This window comes from Nannobrachium achirus (genome assembly GCF_963921795.1).
Source record: "Nannobrachium achirus genome assembly, chromosome: 23".
Taxonomy (NCBI): domain Eukaryota; kingdom Metazoa; phylum Chordata; class Actinopteri; order Myctophiformes; family Myctophidae; genus Nannobrachium; species Nannobrachium achirus.
In genome coordinates this window covers 47,034,810-47,060,739 of record NC_137830.1, presented here as the reverse complement: position 1 = coordinate 47,060,739, position 25,930 = coordinate 47,034,810, and the positions used below count along the sequence as shown (strand labels likewise).

The window sequence follows — 25,930 nt, the reverse complement described above, 5'->3', positions numbered from 1 at the left end:
GAAGCAGCAAAAATGACATGTGAAGATTGACCAATCGTCTGGAGTTTCTAGGCTAACTTTTAGCCAATGAGAAAGCAGCAAAAACTGCTTTTGATGTAGTGGTCATACGTCACCATATTACGTTATTCTTTTGAGTAACATTTAGCCAATGAGGAAGCAGGAAAAAGTGCGTTTAGCCAATGAGGAAGCTGCATAAAGGTGATGTCACAAGAATGCTGGTTCCTCATTGGCTAAATGTTACAAACTCGAGAAGTTCAGTCACCCGAGAGAGACTTGGAGTAGAACCGCAGCTTCTACACTTGGAAAGGAGTTCGGGCATCTAGTACGGTACGGATGCCCCCCAAGCGCCTTCCTAGGAAGGTCCTCGATGCACGTCCCACTGGGAGGAGACCCCGTGGCAGACCAAAGACCAGATGGAAGGATTGTATCTCCAAACTGGCTTCGGAACGCCTCGGAAGTTGCTCGGGATAAGGAAATATGGAAGTCTCAGTTGGAACTGTTACCCCCCGACCCGATTCCGGATAAGCGGTTGAAGATGGATGGATGGATATTTAGATACTTTGAAGGCAAAGCCATTCGAAAACCAAAGAGGCCAGAAGATGAATATATTAGTAATATCGCATCTACACCGAGACCAGTTTGGACCAGCTCTGCTACCAGAGCCTGAGGACTCTGGTGGTCCTTGTCGTCAGTTAGGCGACCAGGTCACAACGATAAGTGACCTTATTTGCCTCTAGAGCTCAAGGCCAAGACCAAGACCTAATACGTTTTGACAGTTATGACATCATGGACAAATCAACAAAATCGAAGTGTTTCATTGGTCTGGCTAACTCATGTCATCATCATTAGTGACATCATCATTTTTGTAACAAAAAGTGGGGCATAGGAGCGGTTTGCACTGCTAAAAAATACCCAGCGCTATATAAGCCACACAGACAGTCAGACTTGTATTTGGAGTGAAGAAAATATGACAAAATATGAACATTTAAACCCACAGTGTTTTATTTTTATTCTAAAAAATATATTACACGATTGACAACACAACCCGGCTCAGAAGGTCATTTCTAAAAAAAAAATAAGAAAAAAAAAATGATGACGCGCCAAAATAAATAGAATTATTAGGCCATATTGTTCTAGTTAATGGTGTGATGGATGTAATTAATGAGTCATGGCTCACAAGAAGGAGAGATGAATATACTTGCGAGAAGGGATGATTGAGCTGTACGAATACGGAATACAAATACCAACCTGCATAAAGCCTGGTTCATAGCTAGTTGTGCGTTGGTGAGCGACACGCACGCCGTGCAAAAAAGTAAAAAATCAAGCAGGCTTTTTTAGGTCGTAGCCTGTTCAACAGCTCTGGGGTCTGTATTTGCTGATGTAGTTTTAGTCTGTCCTTCAGAGACCAGCAGTGACATTAATTAACACATTATTATCACATGGCCTGTTGGAAGGTGTCAACTTCTCAACTCCAGAATGCCCCAATAAACAAGGCCCAACTGTTAATCCAAAGCATTTATTAACCACATGGACCTTAGCACCCCTATTCTGGTATGAACACCCGGGGCGAAAACAATGGATCTACAAGTTCACAAGTCACAATAAGCAATTGTTGGCAGCGATTTGGTGTAGTGGGGGAAACGTAGGGGGACTAGTACAGACCCCTGGGGAACTCCAGTCAACTAAGTAGGGTTTATGTGTGAATGAATGATGCTACCTACAGACAGACCACAGTCCTCTCAGTCACCACATCTGCAACCTGCAATCTGTGTTTTATGCACGATTCCACTATTGCATCCAATCGCAGTTACCACAATCACCACATGCTGGCATGAGGTGTGAATGGCAAGGGTGTCAACTAGCCAACATCTACAGTATGTGATGGTTGCAAAAAGCAATGTCACGATCACCAAATAACTATTTTATTAAAACGACTTTTTGGCGAGTTAATATCAACTGGTGCCATCATTTCCTTTAACATAATGATCATGCTATCAGGGGACTGCAAGATAGTAATTCACTCAAGTTACAGTATGCCATGTGTACTTGTCCACGGTGACAATATGGTAGAAAACTACGAGGTGATGCAGATGCAGGCTACTTATGAATTGTTCCAGATTCGTCATTCAGCTAACAGTGTTGTGAACTTGTAGATGTGCTATTCTTGCCATTTATAAAATGTTCTTTTTGAACATTTTCCCCAAATAGGGACACCAGTGTTTACGTGGTTGAAAATTAAAAACACGTAACAAGCTTGACAGAATATCCCTTCCTCATCACTGACGATGGTTGTTGTTTAAAAACACAGCCATCTGAAGGTGAGAGTAGCCAAAAGGACTGAGAACGTGACCACACAGGATGGCACCAACCGCTTCCATTTAACTCAATGGCCATTTTGTGAGGTCCTTCTCCTTTGAACTTGACCTCAAGACTGAACTAAAACAATGCCAGTTGTCAGAAGAAATATTTTGGGATAAAAACAAAAATAAAATCTTTGAGCATGATACTAAAATAAGCTCACTGGTACAGGTATTTAAGACAGTAAGATATTACCAGCCTTCAGAGTAAGCCTCTTCAACAGAAGAGAATTAATCTTTAGACACAAACACCATTTCCACTCTTGCTTTAGGGTTGATGTTCATATTAAGTAAGGACAACCGTGTTAAAACAAAAAAACAAGACAAAAGACATCGAGGGTTTACTTGTTGTACATTTCTTTCCCCAAAAAAAGTAGTAGCATTAGTCACATTAATACAGAGATAAACAAAATGGCACATTGGATTCCTAATTTTTAAAATAAAAGTGGTGCTTGAGGACCTACCTCTCTTACTGTGGAGACAAAGTTAAATAAATTACTACCATAAACGTTACATACAAATCTGGAGTAGTATGTACAAAGGAGTTATTAGACACAAAAAAAAAATCTACAATTCAATTCATTTTATGTTCAACGAGACAGCAGTAGAACCATATTTTACAAAGCAAGGTTTGTGTTAACGACAAGCATGTATGTGTGTGTTTGTGTTTGGTGTATGTATGTGTATTTATGTGTGGCGCCACAGGGGGCTTGTAACGATGGTTAACGCATAGCGATTCTGTAACTTAAAAAAGGGAAGGAAAAAGGAAAGTGACTCGTTCTTTTCCAATCTCACAGAATCCAGCTAAACACTCTTTCTCTAGAATTCTCTAACAGACATACTTCTCTATATACAAGCTTTAGATCTGAAAATAACAGGCCCTAACTAAAAACAAAACACACACACACAAAAAACACTGGTTTAGACTGAAGCCCATGTGAAGAAAGTTGACTGAAATAATGACCTTTTTTGATGTGGTTTGAGCGTGGACAGGCCCTGTTATGTCTTATGTACAGTTTAAACCAGACATAGGCAAAAGAGATTCACGTCTGAAACGCCCAATACAAGTGGTGAACTACCCAAGTCAGCTGGACTGTCCTTTCTTGCATTTCCAGTGTGTTCTATAGTTTTGACACTGACCACCACGACACCCCCTCTGTGATCAATCTCTGGTGACCCACTGTTTGGATGTATTTATCAGGGTAACCGGAAAACTCGCCCTAAAACAAACTCGATCAAAACTCGTTTCCCAACGGGTCTGTGGCCTTAAGCTAGATGCAGAATAGACAAAATCAAATATTTGCTTCTGGGGGTCCCTGGAACAAAATATTTTGTGATGGGGGTCCGTGGCCAAATACATATCATTCTGGGGGTCCTTGACATGACAAAGTTTGAGGAACACTGATGGCAACATAGGTTTTTTTTTTTGAAAATTGACCCCAGAAGCACAGATTTGATTTTAGTCTAATCTGCATCTAGCTTAAGACCACAGACCCGCTGGGAAACGAGTTTGGGTCGAGTTTGTTTTAGGGCGAGTTTTCTGGTATTCATTTATCAGTAACTGTCCCCGCTTAGCATTGGTAAAGGGGCAATTCAAATGTAATACATCCGCACTGCGTTTATAGTCCTAATGTAAGAAACGGCTCGTTTTTGAGTTGATTAGATCGTTGACTGTGCCAAGTGTTTTCTCAGTAACAGTAAAGCAACAGGCAGTGGTGTTTTGCTCATATTCAGCAGTGTGCGGGAAGAAAACAAACTCCCTGTGAAATTACCCTAAGTGCACATTGATCATTAAACACTATTAAGAAGTTAAAACTACAGTTTCGGTGGATACTATAAAACCTGATTTGGAGGGATTCAAGCGTTGTGTGAAATGCCCCTTTAAAAAAGCTTCTTTAATCCTATCTGACACACTAGCGCTCATAGAGGGGTTATGGTCAGCTTAACCTGCTGAGGGGTGGGTGTTAGTCCACACAGCTCCAATTACTCAGCATTACACTGTGTAAACACATAATCAATCTCTCTGAGGTGTTGTGTAATACTCTCCTGGCTAGGCAGTCCCAAAATCCCAATCTCTTTTACACGTCTGTAGTTCATCTTCACAACAATATATATATATATGTATATATACAGTATATATATATATATCCCTCCTTCTCCATCTGTTAAAAATATGCATGTTAATAGTGGTTTTTATGTGTATATGTATTGGTTAGAAAGACAAAGAGGAAGAGCTCAAGAGAGGAAACGTTTGTCCATAGCTTCTTTTTGTAAACACTCTTAACTGAAGGATCTGTGGACACACTTCATTCCTGAAGAGATTGAGAACCTCATCTCCACACACCAGTGTTCTTCCTGGATTGATCGCAGGGGGCTACCGGCCATTGGCTTTCACAGTATATCATCGTCACCATCGTCGATCTTTCAGGCAATGGGGGATGAGGATCAATGATCTCCCTCCATTATACATTTGAGAGGGGGGAAAAAAAAGAATGATAAAAGAAAATCCTTCATGAACCGTTGTCGAGAAGGCGTCCCTCCCTCCCTGCACGTTTTGGGCCAAAGGAATACGTTAGCCCCGATTTATGTTGCATGCAGTGTCGCACACTGAAAAAGGCCGATCTAAAAGCTCGCAAACACGTTGTGAGCTTTGTACATAGGCTATTTTCAGTGTATCACACCGGCGTGCAACTAAGTGTAAATCAGGCTTTAGTGACCATCTTATGGCAAATCAGCTACGTCAGGCAGTGAGAGGCAGACAAACAAGGGAGCCAAGAGAGGAAGAGCTTTACTGTGACACAAAAGGCCTGTGTCAGTCGGGGCAGTGTGGTCGGTCAACCAGTCGACGATCCTGATCGTTCTCAGAGGGTTTTCGGCCATGGTGTTAAAGGGTTATGCCACCGTATGACTTGTTTTTATTTTGATCAACACATAGGATGTTCTATGTTTGATGGAGGCTTCCTCCATCGCTCCTTCTGTGGAGAGTTCTGAAGAAGAGTGGGCAGGCATGTGTGTGAAGGCTGACTTGTACTTTGTCGCTCGACACAACGATGTTACGTCGTCGAACCTTAAACCAGGAAGTAGAAGGTGCAGGTTGTGTACAGGTGGAGGATGGGGATCAGTCTTCATGCTGCTCCACACCACAGGACGGCCGCGAGGCTGCATTAGTCCAGTTGGCAAACTTGCCCTGCCAACGTGTTCTCACGAAAAGCCTCATATAGTGACACCTGGGCAGGCCACCATGGACGTCCACAACATGCCGACGGCAAAAGTGACAGTTTGCGGCCAACGTTGATGATAGGAATGCTAGGAACGTCGACGACTCGGTGTGGAAACGGAACAACAAGGCAGAGCGTGCCGCTGCTCAGTGCCGTCCGAGCTGCATACCGATAGGGTGGGAATCGGTTATGATCTGTTTTGAAATGGCACATGATCAGTTGAGATGGTCAACGTTGAGTCATATTACGGCAAAAGGGTCACTTTTTGGCTTCAGCAACGAGGACGCCAATGGCACCTGCCCACGTGTCAATATGACAATATGACACCTAGAGACGAGATGAGGCTGGCCCTGCAGGCTTGCATAACAAAGGACATCATGCTTCATTGTGTTAACTCCTGTTTTGCTCGCATATAGACGATCCAGCGCAGATAGTGGTCAGACTACGGTGAGAAGTGACGGGCTGCAGCTACATGGTGAGAGAACAGCAAAGTGGTCATTCGAGGACTTTTTTTTTTTTTTTTTACTTTACTTTTCTTTTGTTTTTTTTAACAAAAACACTGAAACGTCGCGACGCAACTTCATTAGTTCAACACTACCGCCGACGCTGAACGGAGCTTAACCTCCCTCCTCCTGGGATTGGCCAGCAGAGATGTCCATCACTGCTCATTCGTTCCTTCCCTCTTTAAAAAAAAGAATTAAAAGAGTCCCGCCTCTCTTTTAGGCATCCGACAGGCAACTCTGAACACTGTCCATCCACAGCTGTGCGTTCAGGCTGTCCTGAGCACAGAAGTAATACACTCGTTTGGTCGTCTTGAGCTGCAAAACAAGAGAGTAAGGAAGGACATTAGTTACAGGTTTATCATTTGTTGTATGATGATGGTGTCGTGCAGGGACGTGCTGGCCATTGGGAAAAGCGGGACAACTCCCGAACGGCCGGTTCATTCCCGGCCGGTCCAGGCCGGCCATTAGGAAAAGAAATAAAAAATAAAATGTCGGCCTTCGTTCCATTTTGGGGGCTGGGCGGCCAACAAAGTAAATCGTCACTGTAGGGCAGAAACCTCGTATCTCCAAATTTCAAATGTGTACATTTTTTCGCAAAGCAAAGCCCTGCTTCATCATACAAGGCCGTCGCACAAAAGTAGTGAAAACAGCCGATCTACAAGCACACAGCGCCTTGCACAGTGTGCTTGTAGGTTTTGGACATACAAGGTTTCCACCCGACAACGACAAAATTGTGCTTGTGCTTGTAGGTTTTGGACATACAAGGTTTCCACCCGACAACGACAAAATTTAACTCATGTAATTTGGCCCACTGGCTTGTCACTTGTCATGATCTGAAATGGCAAATCTTTGAGTAGCAGCAGCGCTATAGAGAGAGATCTCTCGCGCAATGATGGCCTCGGGCTGAATCAGGGGCCCAGCACGTCCCTGGTGTTGTGGACCAAAAATAGCAGTCCTACAAGCTCATATTGTGTCGCGGATGCGGTATCTGAGTGCAGAATAGCAATGTTGCTGCCAAGATACTTTTCAAATGGAAGGAACCCCTTCCTCCAACTTATTCACATTGGGTTAGAGAGGTTATGCAGTTTATTAAACTGAACAGAATTAGGTGTTCCCTTCCAAGCATCCATTTCAAAATGTTATATAGCCTGGCAACCTTATTTGTCATTTGTAGAAAACATGGAGGCAGAAACTCTAACTGTAACATAGTGCAATCTATTTTCTTTTGTATGTGTATGACATATACTTTATGTATTTGTATTTGTATTTTTAAATGTGGGTGGGTGGGTTTTGCATGTTCTGTGTATAATGCAAAACCAACCTTGATCAACAAGAAAAGAAAAAAGACAAGGGTTACGTTAATTGCATTGCATTCACTCACTGTATAACCATACCAAGCCACAGACACACACAGTAGAATGTGGGAGATCTTACATCAAAGAAGGCCTTCTCCTCAATGTTTTTAGGTGCTCCCATGGTGTGTGTGCCTGGAATGACAGACTCCACCTCTGCCAGGTCAATCACACCTTTACACTCCTTGTCCTGCCTGCTCTCGTAGTATCGTAGCTGGGGGAAGAGAGGGAGAGAGAGGGAGAGAGAGAGAGAGAGAGAGAGAGAGAGAGAGAGAGGGAGAGGGAGAGGGAGAGAGAGAGAGAGAGAGAGAGAGAGAGAGAGAGAGAGAGAATGGTGGAAAGACAGTGGTTATTATCAGTGGTGGAAAAAGTATTTGCATGGAAAAAGTATCAATACTGTAATGTAGAAATATCACTGGTGTAGATTTACTTTAAGTACTGTACAATTTTGAGGTATTTGTACTTTACTTGAGTATTTCCAAATAATCATCTCGGATCCAAATATTGTACTTTTACTACACTACAATTGTTTGAAAGCTTTGGTTACTAGATACTTTGCAAATATAAATGATTATATTATAACACATACATAAATCCACTTTAACCCTATTTTATACCATGGCTATTTGAAAATAAGCGGTTGTGAGCTTGTAGATCGGCTATTTTCAAACATTTTGTACTTGATACCAACAATTTTGTACTTTTACTCAAGTACATTTTCAAGTTCAACACAGAACATATACAAAATAGAGAAACTCACATTTTCAGTAAAATACATTTTATAAATACTGGTTGAAATGGATATTATATATGAAAATGGATATTCTGTGAAGGATCTTTACAAGTATGCAGGTGTACAAGTATGTAAATATATATATATACCGGTATGTGTATGTTTATACAGTATGTAAGTAAAAGTAAGTGAAACTAAACTTTGTGTGGAGGTATATTACCAGTATTAAATACATTTGTGTATGTTTTATTCCTTGTATTCTACTTCTCTGTTTCTGTTTTTCTGTTTCAGGGTTCCCACACATCTTTACCAATTAATTTCCAAAACCTTTCCAAAACTTTTCCAGAATATTTAACCTGATTTCCAGGACTATATAACAATAATTCAGCTCAATAACGAGTCGCTTACTCCTATGTGCAATGCCCAAAGACAGGTAGTGTAAGCCAGTGGTTCTCAACCTTTTCAGGCTGTGACCCCCGAAATAATCATATTTGAAGAGAGTTGAGGGATTTTGTATAACACGGTTTGATTGAAAATAGCAGATCTACATGCTCACAACGTCTCGCAACGCGAGGGGTTGTGAGCATGTACATCTGCTATTTTCACAATTTCTTCCTCTAATATTTGACAATTTGGCCAATGTTTAATTTGTCATTTCAGAGACAATAATAACCAAAGACAATGCATAGCTATTTTTTCCAGGACTTTCCAGGACCCTTGATCAATTACAAAACTTTTCCAGTACTGGAAAAATATTTTTCTAATTTCAAAATATTTCCAGGAATTTCATGACCGTGGGAACCCTGTTATTTTGTTATGTTACTTTACATCACTGGATATAATAACACCACCATGATGAGCCGTCATCAACCAGCAGCCCTGCCCAGTCTCTCACCTGGTGTTTGGTCTTGTCCAGCACAAACCACCGCGGTTTCCAAGGTTTCAGCAGCGCCCCTTTCTTATACAGGATACCTTCAAAACTCCTGACCGGAAAGAAGTGCAAAAAAGAAAGAAGTAAGTAGAATCCAACATACTTCATACTACATACAATTAAGTAGAGCCCGATACGGTATACATCAATTTGGCTGATATTTGCCATTATGTCACTTTTTTTTATGACACTGGTCCCACGAGAATTGGCCAATATTGTTGATTCTCACTTTTTTCCACCCATAGTATGCAAAAAGTAAATGTTGTCCCCCTCTGCTCTCAGATTTTACATTTTAGTGGGCAAGAAAATATAACTGACGGGTTGTGGCGGGTTGCGGCATTGGCTCAGGGGTAGAGAGGCCAATTGGGAACCAGAAGGTTCCCAGTTCGATCCCAGGCTCCCCCAGAGTTGGTGTAAAAGTGTCCTTGAGCAAGACTCTGAAACCTTGCATGGTTTCCTCCGCCACCGGTGTATGAATGTGTGTGTGTGAATGGGTGAACGTAATGCACAATCATTGTAAAGCGCCTTGGATAAAGGCGCTATATAAATGCACCATTTATCACTTTAAACCCATCAGTTAGATTTCCTTGAACACTTGCCAGTGCCATGTTTTAACCCATTCAGAACGGGTACACATTATGGTGTATCATTATTTTATGCTTTAACTATTAAAAAATAGCAGATATACAAGCTCACAGCGCGGCACCGGGTGCCGCGCCGCGAGCTTGTAGATCTGCTATTTTAGAAAAATCGTGAAAATTAGAATTTTGACCCTATTCTATAAGTGTCTTTTGAATCCTTCTAAGGTTTTTTGAAAAACCTATGTTTCTATGTCAGCAATCTGGCCAGCCATCGTCAAAGAAAAGGTCCTTTTCACTTAACTGGAGCTCAGTTAGTCTGTTCTTGAGAGACTACTATGTCAGTGGTTCTCAAACCTTTTCATGTGAAGGACCCCCAAAATGATATGTATTACATTATATGTATACTCAGTGCCGCGCTGTGAGCTTGTAGATCTGCTATTTTTCACTGGTTAAAGCAGTCAATAATTCTAGGCCCTAAATGGGTTAATTTCTTTGGGCATGGTTTTGTTTTGTCTGTGAGATGAACCACTGTTCTATGAATTCAGACCTGTTCTCGCTCTCCGTGCTCTGGAACTGGCTGTACAGGGTGCTGGTGCTGGGCCGTCCCCCCGACACGGGCGTGGAGGTGGTGTTGTCGTCGCAGTCCAGCGACAGGTTGATGGAGGAGCCCACGCCGCCGCCGCTCTCCTGCAGGTACACGCCCTGGGAGCGCCGCTGGTGGCTGAGGTTGGACGACATCAGCAGCGAGCTGGAGAACGACGGCTGTGTGTGTGGGCGGAGAGAGGTTGACAGTGGCGTCAGTTCAGCAAAAGCTAAGGCAGGGGTTCCCACACTTTTTTGTCTCAGGGCACCCCATGAACATTTTTTTTTTTTAAATCTGAGGCACCCCTACATTATAATTTTCACTCACAAGCACCTTAAATTTATAGCATATCATCGTTGTCGGGTGGAAACCTTGTATGTCCAAAACCGTTCGTTTTGTATTTATCATCTATAAAATGTACTAAACTAGTGAAAACAGCAGATCTACAAGCACACAACGTCTCGCGATGCGACAGTCTTGTTTTCTGCCCGACAGTGACGAGATTTTAGTGATTATGTTGCGAGGAAAACGTTGAGATAATAGCTATTTTGGTTAGAACTGACTGAAAATAACTTTGTACTTCCAAGTTTAAAATTATACTAAATATTTTTTCAAGTGTCCAAATAAATTCCAAATATTATCAAATGATCTCGCGGCACCCTTGGTCTGCCGTCGCGGCACCCCAGGGTGCCCCGTCACCCCAGGGTGCCCCGTCACCCACTTTGAAAACCCCTGAGCTAAGGTATGGCAACATGAATGGTGTCTTGCACGCACGCCTTCAGTCATATTGCCATACCTTTGTAACAGGCATGATGAATTTATTTTAAGAAGTATATTTTATTTTTTCCCCCTGTAGCTAAGGTATGGCAGCTGCCATATCTTTCCATACCCAATTGACGCCTCTGGGAGGGGAAACAAGAGGGGAAAACCCCCCATTATCAGCAGAGTCGGAGGAACTCGAAACGAGGCAACAGAATAAGGCTGTCCCCCCCCAAATCGTTCATTCTGCAAGGATTTCTAATAAAAACGGTTCCCAAGCGCCCAAAGAGCAACTTTCAACTCTATGCGACCAGATACCAACACCAGTGGAAAAAGTACTCGCCTGTTTTACTTAATCAAAAGTATCAATACTGCTATATTTTACAAGTAAATCAATCATTCAAAATGTGTTTGAGTAAGTACAAAAGTCTACAATGTATCTAGTAACTTAATTTTTCAGATAACTGTAGTGGAGTAAAAGTACAATATTTGCCTCCAAGATGTAGTGGAGCAGAATTAAAAATACAGAAAATTGGAAGTGCTCCAGTAAAGTAAAAAACAGCTCAAAATTGTACTTACAAGGGCACCCCACCACTTTTCAACCTATGTTCATATAATTGGTCCTCACTCAAAAATAGCTTTACTTTTTTTTTTTCTCAGAGGAGGGCTGTGGGCAGGTCAGAAACCCATCGTCTTGTGACATCATCGATTGCCAATCCAGCTTATAGAAACTGCAGGCTTTCTATTCCTGAAAAGTTGCAATTTTAAAGTGGAAGCCATTGTTCTCGCGATAATAAAAATCTAAATATTCTTTTCAAAAATATTGATTAAATTTCTTTTTGGAAAATGATGATGTCACAAGACGATGGATTCTGAACTTCCCACAGCTCTCCTAGGAGACTTGGACCGAGTAGAAAAAAATTGTGATATGTTATCATGAACATTAGTGAGGACCTATTATATGAAGACAGGTTGAAAAGTGGTGAACTACTCCTTTAAGTACAGTAATTGAGTAACTGCGAGGCACCATGCATTGATGGTAGAGCTAACATGCTTTATGTTATGTGCTTTGCAGATTGTACATGTCATGTTTCGCCTTACCATTTGGCCACAAGATGTCAGCAGACTTGCAGCTATGAAATTGGGGTCTGTGCTGTTTCTATATTAGATGCCTTAAAGGTCCATGTCACACATACTGATAAGAACCAGCATGCACCGGCAGGTCAGACCAAATAAGCCCTATAGCAGTGTTTCTCAAATGGGGGTATGTGTACCCCTTGGGGTACGCGGGGGTACTGCAGGGGATACTTGAGAAAATTCCCCCAAAAAAGAAAAATAGAAGTATAAATTCTGATATTATTCATAGTTAAATAATTAACTACAATTGAATTAGGAGAAAAAAACATTTCCTGTTATGTTTAATGATGACACTTGGACTTGGAGAAACGTGAGCCTGTTAGTTGCTAACCCAAATTATACCAATCAACTGGGATGTGTATGAATGATGTTTGAATGTAAGTTATTGACATGAAAACTGGACTGAATCACCGTTTGAAACTCCCATTGCCTTTCTTATTTGTGATGTTATATAATGAAAAGGGGGGTTATCATAGCATCATATACCACTAGTTATGGTTTTAATAGCAGTTTTATAAGGGAAATGTCGTTGTTGGGTAAAGGGGGTACTTTGATTAAGAAATCTGGGAAAGGGGGTACGGAAGCCAAAAAAGATTGAGAAACACTGCCCTATAGGATGCCCATAGGATGTAATGGATAAGTGGTCACTGCCAGGGACGTGCTGGGCCCCTGATTCAGCCCGGGAAAAAGAGTTGTAGAGGCCCTCATTGCGCGCTATAGAGAGAGATCTCTCTCTATAGCGCTGCTGCTACTCAAAGATTTGTGACAAAGTGACAAGCTAGTGGGCCAATTACATGAGTTATATTTCGTCGTTGTCGGGTGGAAACCTTGTATGTCCAAAACCGTTTGTTTTGAATTTATCATTTTAAAAATGATTTAAACTAGTGAAAACAGCCGATCTACAACTTCACTACTTTTGTGTGACGGCCTTGTATGATGAAGCAGGGCTTTGCTTTGCGAAAAAATGTACAAATTTGAAACTTGGAGATACGAGGTTTCTGCCTGACAGTGACGATGTACTTTGTTGGCCACCCAGCCCCCAAAATGGAACGAAGGCCGACATATTTTTATTTTTTTCCTAATGGCCGGTCTGGACCGGCCGGGAATGAACCGGCCGTTCGGGAGTTGTCCCGCTTTTCCCAATGGCCAGCACGTCCCTGGTCACTGCACTCAGTTTAAAAATGCATTCCATCAAACTGTCAGATGCTGTTTTTCTCCCAGTATGGAGGAAGAATGCTTAGGATTTTTACTGTGATTTCTCACTCTTGAAATGTGTAAATCTTGGTTTCTGTTGATTGTAAACAATAATAGTGATTCAAAACAGTTGAGCTTCAAAAACCCCAACTCCATTCGCCGTCATCAGAACGGAAGGAGCGCTCCTCCTCATGATCAAGGCACCAGTCCCTGCTATTACTCGCCCAGCTGCAGTCCATGAAGCCTATTTTATGCTTGCACGCAGGGAACAGCCAAGAATAGCAGACCTCCAAGCTCACATCAGCTACTCTTGGCGCGCAATACCGTTGCGCAATGAAGTATATATACAGTATGTCTCGCTACTAGGGCACACACACTTGCCAACACACAAGAGGTTGAATGAACTGAAACCAGCGCTCCCCAAAACAACAGGTTTGGAGATCGGTTGGGAATTGATTACATGAAACAGTCACCTGTGCATTCAGTCTCAATGTTTGTAAACAAATAATTGGTCTATTTTCTTCTACGGTTTCAATTAGCAGGAACTACATTGGAACAGCCGTAATAATTTCATCACAGATTGTGCTTGTTGGAGATTGCCTCTCACACTTTAAAAACACATTAACCCTGGAGTCCCTATTTTTGGCATATTTTCAAAAATGTAAAAACAAATGTAGGACTTAACCCATTAAAACCGCAAAGGCATTACTGTCATTTTAGATTGTTTTGTTCTACAAGCTCAGCGAGCTTGTACATCTGCTATTTTTGAACATTTTTGGAAAAAATTGTAATAATAATTAAAAACAAAATGTAGGAAACCAAAAAATGAAGGGACACATACTAGGGCATTCACGAATAGTGATTTTTAGTATTCGAATTATTCGACCTCAAAGTATTCGAATAGTCGAATATTCGAGAGGACTGGCCAAACTGACCAAACTGTCAAATATTAAGTAAGCAAGAGGCGAACATTGTGAAAATAGCCGATCTACATGCTCGCAACGCCTCGCGCTGCGAGGCGTTGTGAGCATGTAGATCTGCTATTTTCACAATATTTATCTGCGGAGTCACATTAAATGTAATACCTAGAATTCCAAGTGCTTCTCAGGGTTCTTATGACTTCCTATCAAGCCAATCTTTATAAACCATGAAGAAATATATATATTTTTAAAGACAAAACAATAAAAAAATAAAAATAAGCGAATATTCGACTTCGGAGAACAAAGTCGAATAGTGACTTTGATATTCGAATATTCGAATAGTCGAATATTTGGTGAATGCCCTTGCCCATACAAAAATGACTCCCGACCCAGTGTTTGGGAGCCAGTGGGCAGTGATGTTACTAGGTTTTCAATGTAATGGGTCCCGGGACCCACAGGTGGTCATTCAAATGGGTCCCAGAAAAGTTTTATGAGTCCTCAATACAATGTTTTCGAGCGCTGTGAGCTTGTAGATCGGCTATTTTCAAAATGTTTGCCTATTTTTTTATATTTATTTTACAATTTGGCTAATGTTTGAACTTAGAACTACTAAAACATGTGCCCCTAATAAATTCGGGCGCACAAAATGGCGTCGGACGTCGGTGGAATCAAAACATTGACGTTTCTATCGTCTGTTTAAGACTTTCTACGTGGATTTTATTTGTGTTAACGTAGGGTAAAGTAGGATGCTTTCACCCATGAACAATGGTGGTCTCTGTGGAATTTTAAAATGTTTTTCTTTTACCGCGACCCGGTAAATTATTTTAACTCGTTTACTGCCAATTAAATATGCCTTCTTTGGAATCTCCCTGCCATAAATCTCCAGACTTCCATGTAATTTATAGTGCACAGATCATGCACGCCCATGCACAGATCATGCACCATGTTTGTGCAGGCTGTTCACAGCTTTCAAACAAAAAAATCAGATTGGAAATCCGTTCAGGCATTCTTGAGAAAATAGCCATTATGTTTTACATGTTATGTAAGCAGCCCCTGTATGAAAGATGGGGTTGTATGGGGGGTGGAACATGCAAAATCGCGATTGAAATCATGTTTACTAGATTTTATTTTTTGTTTTTTTTCTAAGTAAAAGTCGATTAAAGTCGGTTGGCAGGGAAGTCCATAGTGAGATAGTTGATCTGAAAGTCATTTGGCACTAAGTGAGTTAACATGGACTCCAATGGAGGCGCATCCCCGGGACCCCAGGACCATGACATGAATGAGTCCCTGGGCGACTTGAATGAGTTTTTGATGCGGGATGCGCACGTAATGACATCACTGAGTGGGTCATTATTGGGTTCTCACCCTGCTCTCCAGTTTGGTCTCGGCCCGCTGGGTGGCCTTCATCTTGTCCCACGTGTCCTTCCACTTCTCAGACGTCTGGCCCAGCTCCGCCTCCAGACTCTGGAGATCCTGGGCATCAAACACACACAATGTTCAGCTCACTTTGATTTAGTTTTAGTCGTAGTCTTTTGAATACAATTGCATTTCGTTTCAGTCATATCTTAGTCATCCAAAATGTTTTAGCTTCGCTTTAGTCGACTAAATGCCATAAGAATTTAGTCCACTAAATCTACAGTTGATTTTGTCAACATGAATGTATTTTTGATGGCGCCATAATGCCAGATTTTATACTTGGTTGCATGATGAAAATAGGCGATCTACTGTACAAGCTCACAACGCGCTGTGTGTTGTAGATCTGCTATTTTCAGAGCTCAACCAAACATAAAATAACTTGTCTTTTACCAGTTCTACTGGATGTCTTTTCCAATAGTCCCTCCCTAACATTACAGTCTAGTTTTTATTGGTTGATGAAATTGTCAATATATTTAGTACTTAGTAATGAAAAGAGGTAGTTGGCGAAACATTTTCGGTATCGCTTTAGTCGACAAAAGAAAAAAGCCCAGGAAATTAGAGAAACAATCGTTCACATTGTGATACAAGCACCACATTTTGCACAAAGTTTCATCTGGACCTACTTTTTCCAAAAAGCACGTTAGTCACTCAATTAAAAACAAATGACTTTCTATACAGTAAAATAATACAAAAACAATAATCTGCTTTAGGTAGTATGTGAGGGGTCAAACTAGGGTTTTTTCATGATCCTGAATCCAATGCAACCATTTGTTTTGCACGAAAAACATTCCTTGGGCAAAAAAAGGCTCCACAAAAGTATGGTTTAGTGATGAGTCATCACTTTTCACAGTTGTGTGGGGGTCTCACTAATTTACTCTGTAAAGTAAAATCCGCAGTGTGAGACGTATTGATTGATGGACTGATTGACTTGATTGATCTTTATTGACAAAATGCATGTGCATGAACATATCTATCAAAAGAATAAAACACAGTGTGTGTGTGTAAATTGTAAACTGCGTGTGTTCTGTAAGATGAGTGCATGTGTGTGTGTTTGTCAACATGTTCTCTCAACACAGACAACTTCCCTTGCAATGTAAAAAGACAACTAAAATAACTCAAAATAATATGGGTATATGGAACCTAAAGTATGGTTACAAATTCAACTCTTCATGGAGGACTTAACAATAGTGCTGACTGAGCAAACGCACAAATGCAATTCCAGTATTACGTGGGCACTCTCATCCAGAGAGACTCACACGGTGCAGGAGTCAGAGCGAGCGTCACAAACATTTGCAGAAAAACGTAGAGATGGACCGATTGCAAACTTCTTGGCCGATACCGATCCACCGGTTTTATGAAGGTCTGACCGGCCAAACATTTTCCGATACCGATTTCTTTAGCTAAGAACTAGAAAATAGGGTTGCTCCAATACCCTTTTCTTTTAAGGCCAAGTAGGCCTACAAGACATACTTCAATTTCAGTACCAATAAGCTAGAAGAACACTAATGCCAAATCAATCACAATAGTACAATATCCAAAATCACAGACGATATCCAGTCTAATATGACCGTCTGGACTTGGCAGGAGGAAAGCAGGTGACGCATGCTTTTATTCCCCCTTCTTTTTGGAGACAACACTGACACAGGATTATGGAATATATCCTTACATTGCAAAGGTAATCAGCACCATCTGTATTCTGTAGGCTGCCACTAAGTAGACTGGCTGCAACTTGCTAATCTTTACTTTAGTCACGGGACCATAGCATCATGCTGTGCAGTGCCATAGACACAATTGGCATGAAACCGGTATTTATGTCAGTGTCAGTTATTAACACATTCCCCGCCATTTAACAATACCTTCGTACTCTATGGTGCCTCTGGTCTCCATAGACTTCCATGTAATTCATAGTGCACAGATCATGCACACCCATGCCTAGATAATGCACCACGTGTGTCCACATTGCTCACAGCTTTCAAACAAAAAAATCCGAATGGAAATCCGTTCAGGCATTCATGAGATACAAGCCATTATGTTTTCCTAAAATGTAAACAAAGATGGCTGCCATGTTTGATAGATGGGGTTGCTATGGGGGTTAAACATGCAATTTCGCGATTTCTATCATGCCTACTACATTTTTTGGGGTCCAAAATTTTTTTTTTTTTTTTTTTTTTTTTAATTTTTTTAATTTTTTTTTTTTCAAAATGGCGGAAATTCTCGGGACTATCGGGCCTGGCAGGGAAAGACATTAAAATAATCTCGGGACTATCGGGCCTGGCATGCAATGAGTTAAGCAGTGATAGCTGAGTGGTTAGAGTCCATACCTAGGACTCCGGAGGTCCCAGAGGTTGCAGGTACGATTCCCCGCTCCAGCTATCACTGCTCCCCTCCCCCCGCGCGCCTTGTGCGAAGCACTGGGGGTCAGCTGGGTTAAGCTGAAAACTGAATTTCCCTTGTGGGTTGACGTAGGTAAATTCTTCTTCTTCTCAGTGACCGATTCGGCCGGTTTGACATCATACCTGCCTATTTTTTATATTGGCCGATTCCGATTTCCATCTCTAGAAAAACGGTGAATATGAGCCTGAATGTTGAGCGTACGGTACCTGCAGCAGCTTGGTGATGGCGTCGGGGACCACTTTCCCTCGGCTGTCGTAGCAGGGCCACACGATGTGCCGCTGGGACTTGGGCCCGCTGCAGTCCGGCCGGTCCGCCGTCTCCTCGGCCACGCGCTCCTGACGGCCCCTGACCAGCTCCCAGTCGTACGGCGGGCCCTCCGAGAGGGTCTCCTCCGTGTAGAAGTCCCACACCTTCAGGTTGGAGATGTAGCTGTACGGACGCAGCACCTGGAAGATCAGACATTTTGAATTAACTCACTTTCAAACAGGCATCCCTATTTTGGGCAAAGACATCATAGGCCACGTTTTCAAAAAAAATAAATAAATAGGGATTTAACAAATGTCGACACCATCGTACAATGATGTATATCCTATTTAGAACGGGTACACTATATTGTGTATTTTATGCTTTAACTATTGAAAAATAGCAGATATACAAGCTCGCAGCGCGGCACCGAGTGCCGCGCAGCGAGCTTGTAGATCTGCTATTTTTGAAAATTCGTGAAAATTTGAATTTTGACCCGATTCTATAAGTGTCTTTTGAATCCTTCTAAGGTTTTTTGAATAAACCTATGTTTCTATCTCAGCAATCTGGCCAGCCATCATCAAAGAAAAGGTCCTTTTCACTTAAATGGAGCTCAGTTAGTCTGTTCTTGAGAGACTACTATGTCAGTGGTTCTCAAACCTTTTCATGTGAAGGACCCCCAAAATGATATGTATTTGGCCACGGACCCGCATCTCAAAATATCTAGTTCCAGGGACCACCCAGAAGCAAAATTTGAGTTACAAACGTTCGCTTTGAAAATACATACAGTATAGTCAAAGATGTGCACACATTTTCACGACTTTTTCAAAAATAGCAGATCTACAAGCTCGCAGCGCTGTGAGCTTGTATATCTGCTATTTTTCACTGGTTAAAGCATTCAATAATTCTAGGCCTAATCACTTTCAAACAGGCATCCCTATTTTGTCGCGCTCCTTATTTATGCCCATATATGGAGATCCCTGATGTCATCAATATTAGGCACATATCTGGGAATTCCCACATATGGACAATGACGTATTATATCAGTTTCATGATGACCAAGTGTGGTTGCTGCGACGCGAGTCACACTTGCAAATGAATTCCGTACTTGTCCCATATATGGAGATTTTATGCCCATATATGGAGATTCTCGCCCGTAGAGTGTAAAGTGACTTTCCTGTCCATGTTCACTGTCCAATTTGTTTCACGTCGACTTCTAGGACGACTATAGTCCAGGTACGTCCAGAACTGAAGACTAACCTCCTCATCTTCAGGACTGAACATGTAGTTGTAGAAGACGGGTGTTTTCTTGTTCAGTCGGTCGATGTAGTCCCACACTGACTTGCACACCTGGGGGCTCCGCCTTTCTCCTTTCTCCTCGTAAAGTACTCCTGCATGTGTGGGGATTGTAAGTCACTCAGTTATTGACCCACTAAGACCTGAAAAATACAAGGAAATGTCTTCTAGATCCTAAAAAACATATGTTTCTATATCAGTGGTGCTCAAACCTTTTAATGTCAAGGACCCCTAGAATGATATGTACTTGACCGTGGACCCGCATCTCAAAATATTTTGTTCCAGGGACCCGGAGAAAGAAAGATTGGAGTTACAATGTAAAAAGAAAAGAAGAAGGGGAAATGGCAGCTCTAAACTCACAACTTGAGTATGTAGTGAGTTTATCTGCCGTTTTCAGTATTACTCATACAATGAAAAACACTGGTCTTAAAGAGGTTGACGCAGACAACAGAATAAGGCTGTGTGTCCACAAATCCTTCTTTCTGCAAGGCTTTCTTATAAAAAGTCTAACCCAAATGATGAAAAAGTACTCACATGTTGCACTTAGTAAAAGTATCAATACTGCTGTGTAGAAATACTCAGTTACAAGTAAAAAGTCCAGAATTCAACATTTACTTGAGTAAAAGTACAAAAGTATTGGCATCAAAATGTACTTAAAGTACCAAAAGTTATTCAGAATGCCCCATTTCACAAGTTTTCAAATGCACAAAAATCTCTTGAAAACAGCAGATCTGCAAGCTCACAATGTGTCGCATAGCAAGGCATTGTGATCTTGTTAGATGCCAGGGACGTGCTGGCCATTGGGAAAAGCGGGACAACTCCCGAACGGCCGGTTCATTCCCGGCCATTAGGAAAAAATTTAAAATAAAATGTCAGCCTTCGTTTCATTTTGGGGGCTGGGCGGCCAACAAAGTAAATCGTCACTGTCGGCCAAAAACCTCGTATCTCCAAGTTTCAAATTTATACATTTTTTCGCAAAGCAAAGCCCTGCTTCATCATACAAGGCCGTTGCACAAACGTAGTGAAAACAGCCGATCTCCAAGCACACATGTGTGCTTGTAGATCGGCTGTTTTCACTAGTTTAAATCCTTTTTAAAATGATAAATACAAAACAAACGGCTTTGGACATACAAGGTTTCCACCCAACAACGACGAAATATAACTCATGTATTTGGCCCACTGGCTTGTCACTTGATCTGAAATGGCAAATCTTTGAGTAGCAGCAATGAGGGCCTCTCCAACTCTTTTTCCCGGGCTGAATCAGGGGCCCAGCACGTCCCTGTTAGATGCTATGCTCACCTAGCTCTATGCGCTCGTAGTCTGAGTCGAGCAGGAAGGTCCTGAACCGGTTGGACACGTAGTGATAGGCCAGGAACTTCAGATAGAACTGGCTGAACTCAAACTCCATGGGGAACTGCAGGTGGATCTGGAGATGGACACACATTGGCAACAGGGTTATAACCACATGCAGGCACGAGCACACACAGACATCAAAGGGGGCTTGATTTATCCGCCTCTCAAGACCATGAATGCAGTTTTTGCCATGGTGAAAATTTTTAGTTAAAGATTTGCACACATTTTCACGACTATAAATAGCAGATCTACATTTTCGCGACTATAAATAGCAGATCTACATTTTCACGACTATAAATAGCAGATCTACAAGCTCGCAGCACGGCACTCGCAGCCGCGCTGTGAGCTTGTATATCTGCTATTTTTCACTGGTTAAAAGCATTCAATAATTCTAGGCCTATTTAGGAAAAACACAAAAAGTTAGAAGTTAGAAATACCCTGACCACATGAACCCCCGCATCCCTATTCTGGAGGGAACAACATCATTGGCAAAGAGATTTGGCCAAAGTACAGTTGCAACTCAGGTCCGTTTCACTCTTAACTCATTCGCTGCATTTAAAAAATCTCACGCCCATGCCTAGATCATGCACCACGTATGTGCACGCTGTTCACAGCTTTCAAACAAAAAAATCTGCTTGGAAATCCGTTCAGGCATTCATGAGATAGCAGCCATTATGTTTTCATCAAATGTAAGCAAACACGGCTGCCACGGCTGCCTTTTCGTGATGGTTCATTAACCAAAATGGGTAAAATGTGTCTTCTCCAATGTCACCCTCCTCAGGTTCAAGTACAGACTCTATAATACAGCATTCTTTCAGAACCACTTTCAACCTCTCCTCCCTATTTTTCACTTTTTAAGTTATTTAATTTTAAAAGTTGCAAAAATAGCTAATTTTAAATTTGCAGCGTGACACAATCCTATGACAAAACAGGGCATTTGTCATTTATGTCTTTCATGTCGAGGGCAAGACCCTGTGACTGTAGTGTGTTTTGCATGAAATGAAATCAATCTCCAGTTCATCTGCTGTTTCGTTTGTTTACACAAAAACTATTTCAAGAATAGACTGTGAGACAATGAGACCATTGTCTTAAACAGAGAGAGGATACAACTGGATGCTGGCCATATGTAATAATAGCACTGAAGCTACGATGTTACACCAGCATATCGTCTTTGTCGGGAGGAAACCTCATATGTCCGAAACTGTCACTTTTCAGGATTCAAAATCAAAAACGGCAAAAGAAGCAAAGATCCACGTGCTCGAAGTGCGGCGCAAAGCCGATGCTTTTCGAATAGTGCATTAGAACGGGTACACATTATTGTGTATCATTATTTTATGCTTTAACTATTGAAAAACAGCAGATATACAAGCTCACAGTGCGGCACCGAGTGCCGCGCTGCGAGCTTGTAGATCTTCTATTTTTGAAAAATCATGAAAATTTGAATTTTGACCCGATTCTATAAGTGTCTTTTGAATCTTCTTAAAGGGCCATCTCACCTCTGGGACACCCCGATCTTATTTGAGGGATTGTACTGTTCTACTCTTATTGTTGTTTGGGACACGATCAACACAATCCTGAGTTATCTTTTGTGTTCAATCTGTTTTTTGAGATATTTTAGTATTTCAGCATGTACTAGTGATGTGTTTTGCATCATATGATGTAAAACGCATCACTGATGATGCAAAATGCACCTTTAAGGTTTTTGGAAAAATTCCAAATCTGGCTAGCCATCGTCAAAGAAAAGGTCCTTTTCACTTAACTGGAGCTCAGTTAGTCTGTTCTTGAGAGACTACTATGTCAGTGGTTCTCAAACCTTTTCATGTGAAGGACCCCCAAACTGATATTTATTTTTCTCAAAATATTTCGTTCCAGGGACCACCCAGAAACAAAATCTGAGTTACAAACGTTCGCTTTGAAAATACATATATTCAAAGATTTGCACACATTTTCACGACTTTTTCTAAAAAATAGCAGATCTACGCTGTGAGCTTGTATATCTGCTATTTTTCACTGGTTAAAGCATTCAACAATTCTAGGCCTATTTAGGAAAAAAACAAAAAGTTTGAACGTGGAGATAAGAGGTTTCTCCCGGTAGCAGCGCTATAGTGTCACTGTAGGCCCAGGGTCATGAATCTATAGCGGGGACACGGAGAACCAGCGTCAGGGACACATCCTGGATGAGATAAGACAGCAGAACACAGCGTCACAGGCCCATCACAAACAGGATATGCGGTCAAGACTCTCAGGTAAACACACTATAGCTGGAGCCATAGCACATCCAGATGGACAGAAACCTCCATCTCCAAATCTAACTTTTTGTGTTTTTGTGTTATATATATATATTTTTTTTTTGTAAATTAAAGCCCTGTTTGGTTATACATACTACAGCGGGGTTCCCCAATAGGCGGCCCGCGGGCTATTTGCGGCCCGCGGGGGGCTACTGTCTGGCCCACACCAACCCCAGTAATAATGGTGGTATAAGAGCAACAACAATACTAGTATATCGTCGTTGTCGGGTGGAAATCTCGTATCTCCAAATTTGTACGTTCTTTCGCAAATCATACAAGGCCGTCGCACAAAAGTAGGCCTAGTGAAAACAGCCGATCTACACGCACACAACTGTGTCTACAAGTGTGCTTGTAGATCGGCTGTTTTCACTAGTTTAAATCATTTTTAAAATGATAAATTCAAAACGAACGGTTTTGGACATACAAGATTTTCACCCGACAACGACAAAAACTGTCGCTGGAGTAGCGGGAACGCCACCGTCGCCCCCTGCAATGTTGTGGCCCTCGGCTTGGTACCCTAGACATAATTCGGCCCTTGGGGAAAACTAATTGGGGAACCCTGTACTACAGTGTCACACAAGTGCATAAAACGCAGAACGCTTATATACTTGTTACTTTTGAATTTGAATCCTGAAAAGTAACACATTTTGGATTTACCACCTAAATCAAAACAATACAAAGACACAGATTATGGTAACAAATAGCAAGACACACACACACACACACACACACACACACACACACACACACACACACACACACACACACACACACACACACACACACACACACACACACACACACACACACACACACACACACACACACACACACACACACACACCCACCCACCCACCCACCTGGTGCACACAGTCGAGGAACTGGAGGAAGACAGGCGTGAAGCCACTGCTCTGGCTGGCCAGGGTCTGGGCTCCTCGGTGGCTGAAGCGGTGGCCAAAGGACAGCCACTCCTTCTCCACCAGCAGCCGGAAGCCGTCAAAGGTGCGGTAGTAGGGGTCTGACAGCAGCTGCACCAGAGACACAACCTGCACGCCAGGGGGGAGAACAGATCATTGTGTTGCCTACGCGCCAAGACTCGTTTCCGTTCATCTGTACGAGTGTACGTTTTCTTTTTTTTCTTCTTTTTTTTTCACGATGCAATTAGGGTTGGGACCCGGAGGAACCGGGTCCAACATCGAGGAAACAGAATCGGTTCCATCACAATTGGAACTGTTTCTGGAACCAGTGTTGTTTTTGACAGCAAATTTCGATTTAGTTTTAGTCATAATCTTTTGAATAAAATGTCATTTAGTTTTAGTCATAATTTAGTCACCTGAAAAGTTTTAGTTTTAGTCTAATTTTAGTCGACTAAATATAAGATTTTAGGCGACTAAATCTACAGTTGATTTAGTCGACTAAAATGTATTTTGGCAGGCCTTGATGGCATCGTAATGACTGATTTTACGATTGTAAGCGTTGTGAGCTTGTAGATCGGCTATTTTCAGCACGCAACACCTGAGATTAACCAAACATAAAATTACTCTCTTCTCCACTAGTCCCTCCCTAATATTTTAGTCTAGTTTTTATTTTGTTGACGAAATTGTCAATATATTTAGTCTTAGTTTTAGTCACCACAGCTTAGTTTTTGTTTCGTTTTTATTTAGTTTTCATCAGTGAAAAAAACGCAGTCGACAAACATTTTTCGTCATACTGTAGTTTTAGTCGACGAAATCAACACTGTCTGGAACCATGTTTTATCAAACTGTCAGAGCTGGTGGACTTCACGTCTGCTATGCAATTACTAGGGGTGTAACGATACATTTTAATAGCGATTCGATACACATCACGATACATGGTTGACGATACAATACATGGACGATATTGGTTCATTCATGGCGATACGATACGATTCGATTTAATTATTTAAAATCGATATAGTAACTATTTAGCAAAGAAATTAAATCTGTGTGAAAGGTTTGGATAGTGCAGGTTTTTAAGGGAAACATGTATTATTATGGATATAAATAAGTAAACAGTGATTATTTGCCAAATACGTGGACATTGTATATTGACAAACCTGCACCTTGACATGAACCCAGAGATTACACACATTTATCGATAGACCAGTGTAGCTATATGGCAAGGAAAAGTAATTAAACCCCTCCTATAAAATTTATCTTCTTAAAAATGCTAAATACAATGCACAAGTAGGTAGTATCGATACAATCGATTCTTTGCACTGCCGATTCGATACGATACAAAATAAAACGATACGATTCGATTTTAGCTATTTTCATTTCGATCTACTTCGATTTTTTAAGTTAAAAACGATATTTCGATACAGTTACTATATCGTTACACCCCTAGCAATTACAATACCAGTGGTCACATTTCAAGGACTACCCTGACTCTGAGTGCACAAATGTCGTGCACTCTCAGAGTCACAGACCTGTTAGGGTCCAATTGGAACCTCCTATAGTAATCGTTAAGAGGAATTCCCAACCCTAGATGCAATGTGTTGTGAGCTTATAGATCATACTGTAGATCGGTATGTCTGAGTCATATACTGTAGTGTTGGGGGCTTTGTTAGAGTATCCGTCGCACGCGTCTGTCTTGTCTCCCCGCTGGCCCTCCCGTAAGCCAATTTTAATATAAGATACATTTAACCCATT

The 25,930-nt window shown here is 41.5% G+C and overlaps 1 protein-coding gene across 4 annotated transcripts in view; it reads right to left on the bottom strand.

Annotated features, from left to right (window-relative positions):
* Positions 1–980: 980 nt before the first annotated feature.
* The window catches only part of sbf1 (SET binding factor 1), a 135,675-nt gene continuing 110,725 nt past the window's right edge, over positions 981–25,930 (bottom strand). For all 4 annotated transcript variants that reach the window (XM_080754773.1, XM_080754774.1, XM_080754775.1 and 1 more), the window contains 9 exons: positions 24,119–24,304; positions 20,917–21,043; positions 19,582–19,712; positions 18,285–18,524; positions 15,634–15,741; positions 10,223–10,437; positions 9,059–9,146; positions 7,513–7,644; positions 981–6,393 (listed from right to left, as the gene is read on the bottom strand). In XM_080754773.1, the coding sequence (XP_080610899.1) occupies positions 6,295–6,393; positions 7,513–7,644; positions 9,059–9,146; positions 10,223–10,437; positions 15,634–15,741; positions 18,285–18,524; positions 19,582–19,712; positions 20,917–21,043; positions 24,119–24,304 (1,326 nt within the window). In that variant the 3' untranslated portion in view covers positions 981–6,294. The remainder of the gene's footprint in view (positions 6,394–7,512; positions 7,645–9,058; positions 9,147–10,222; positions 10,438–15,633; positions 15,742–18,284; positions 18,525–19,581; positions 19,713–20,916; positions 21,044–24,118; positions 24,305–25,930) is intronic.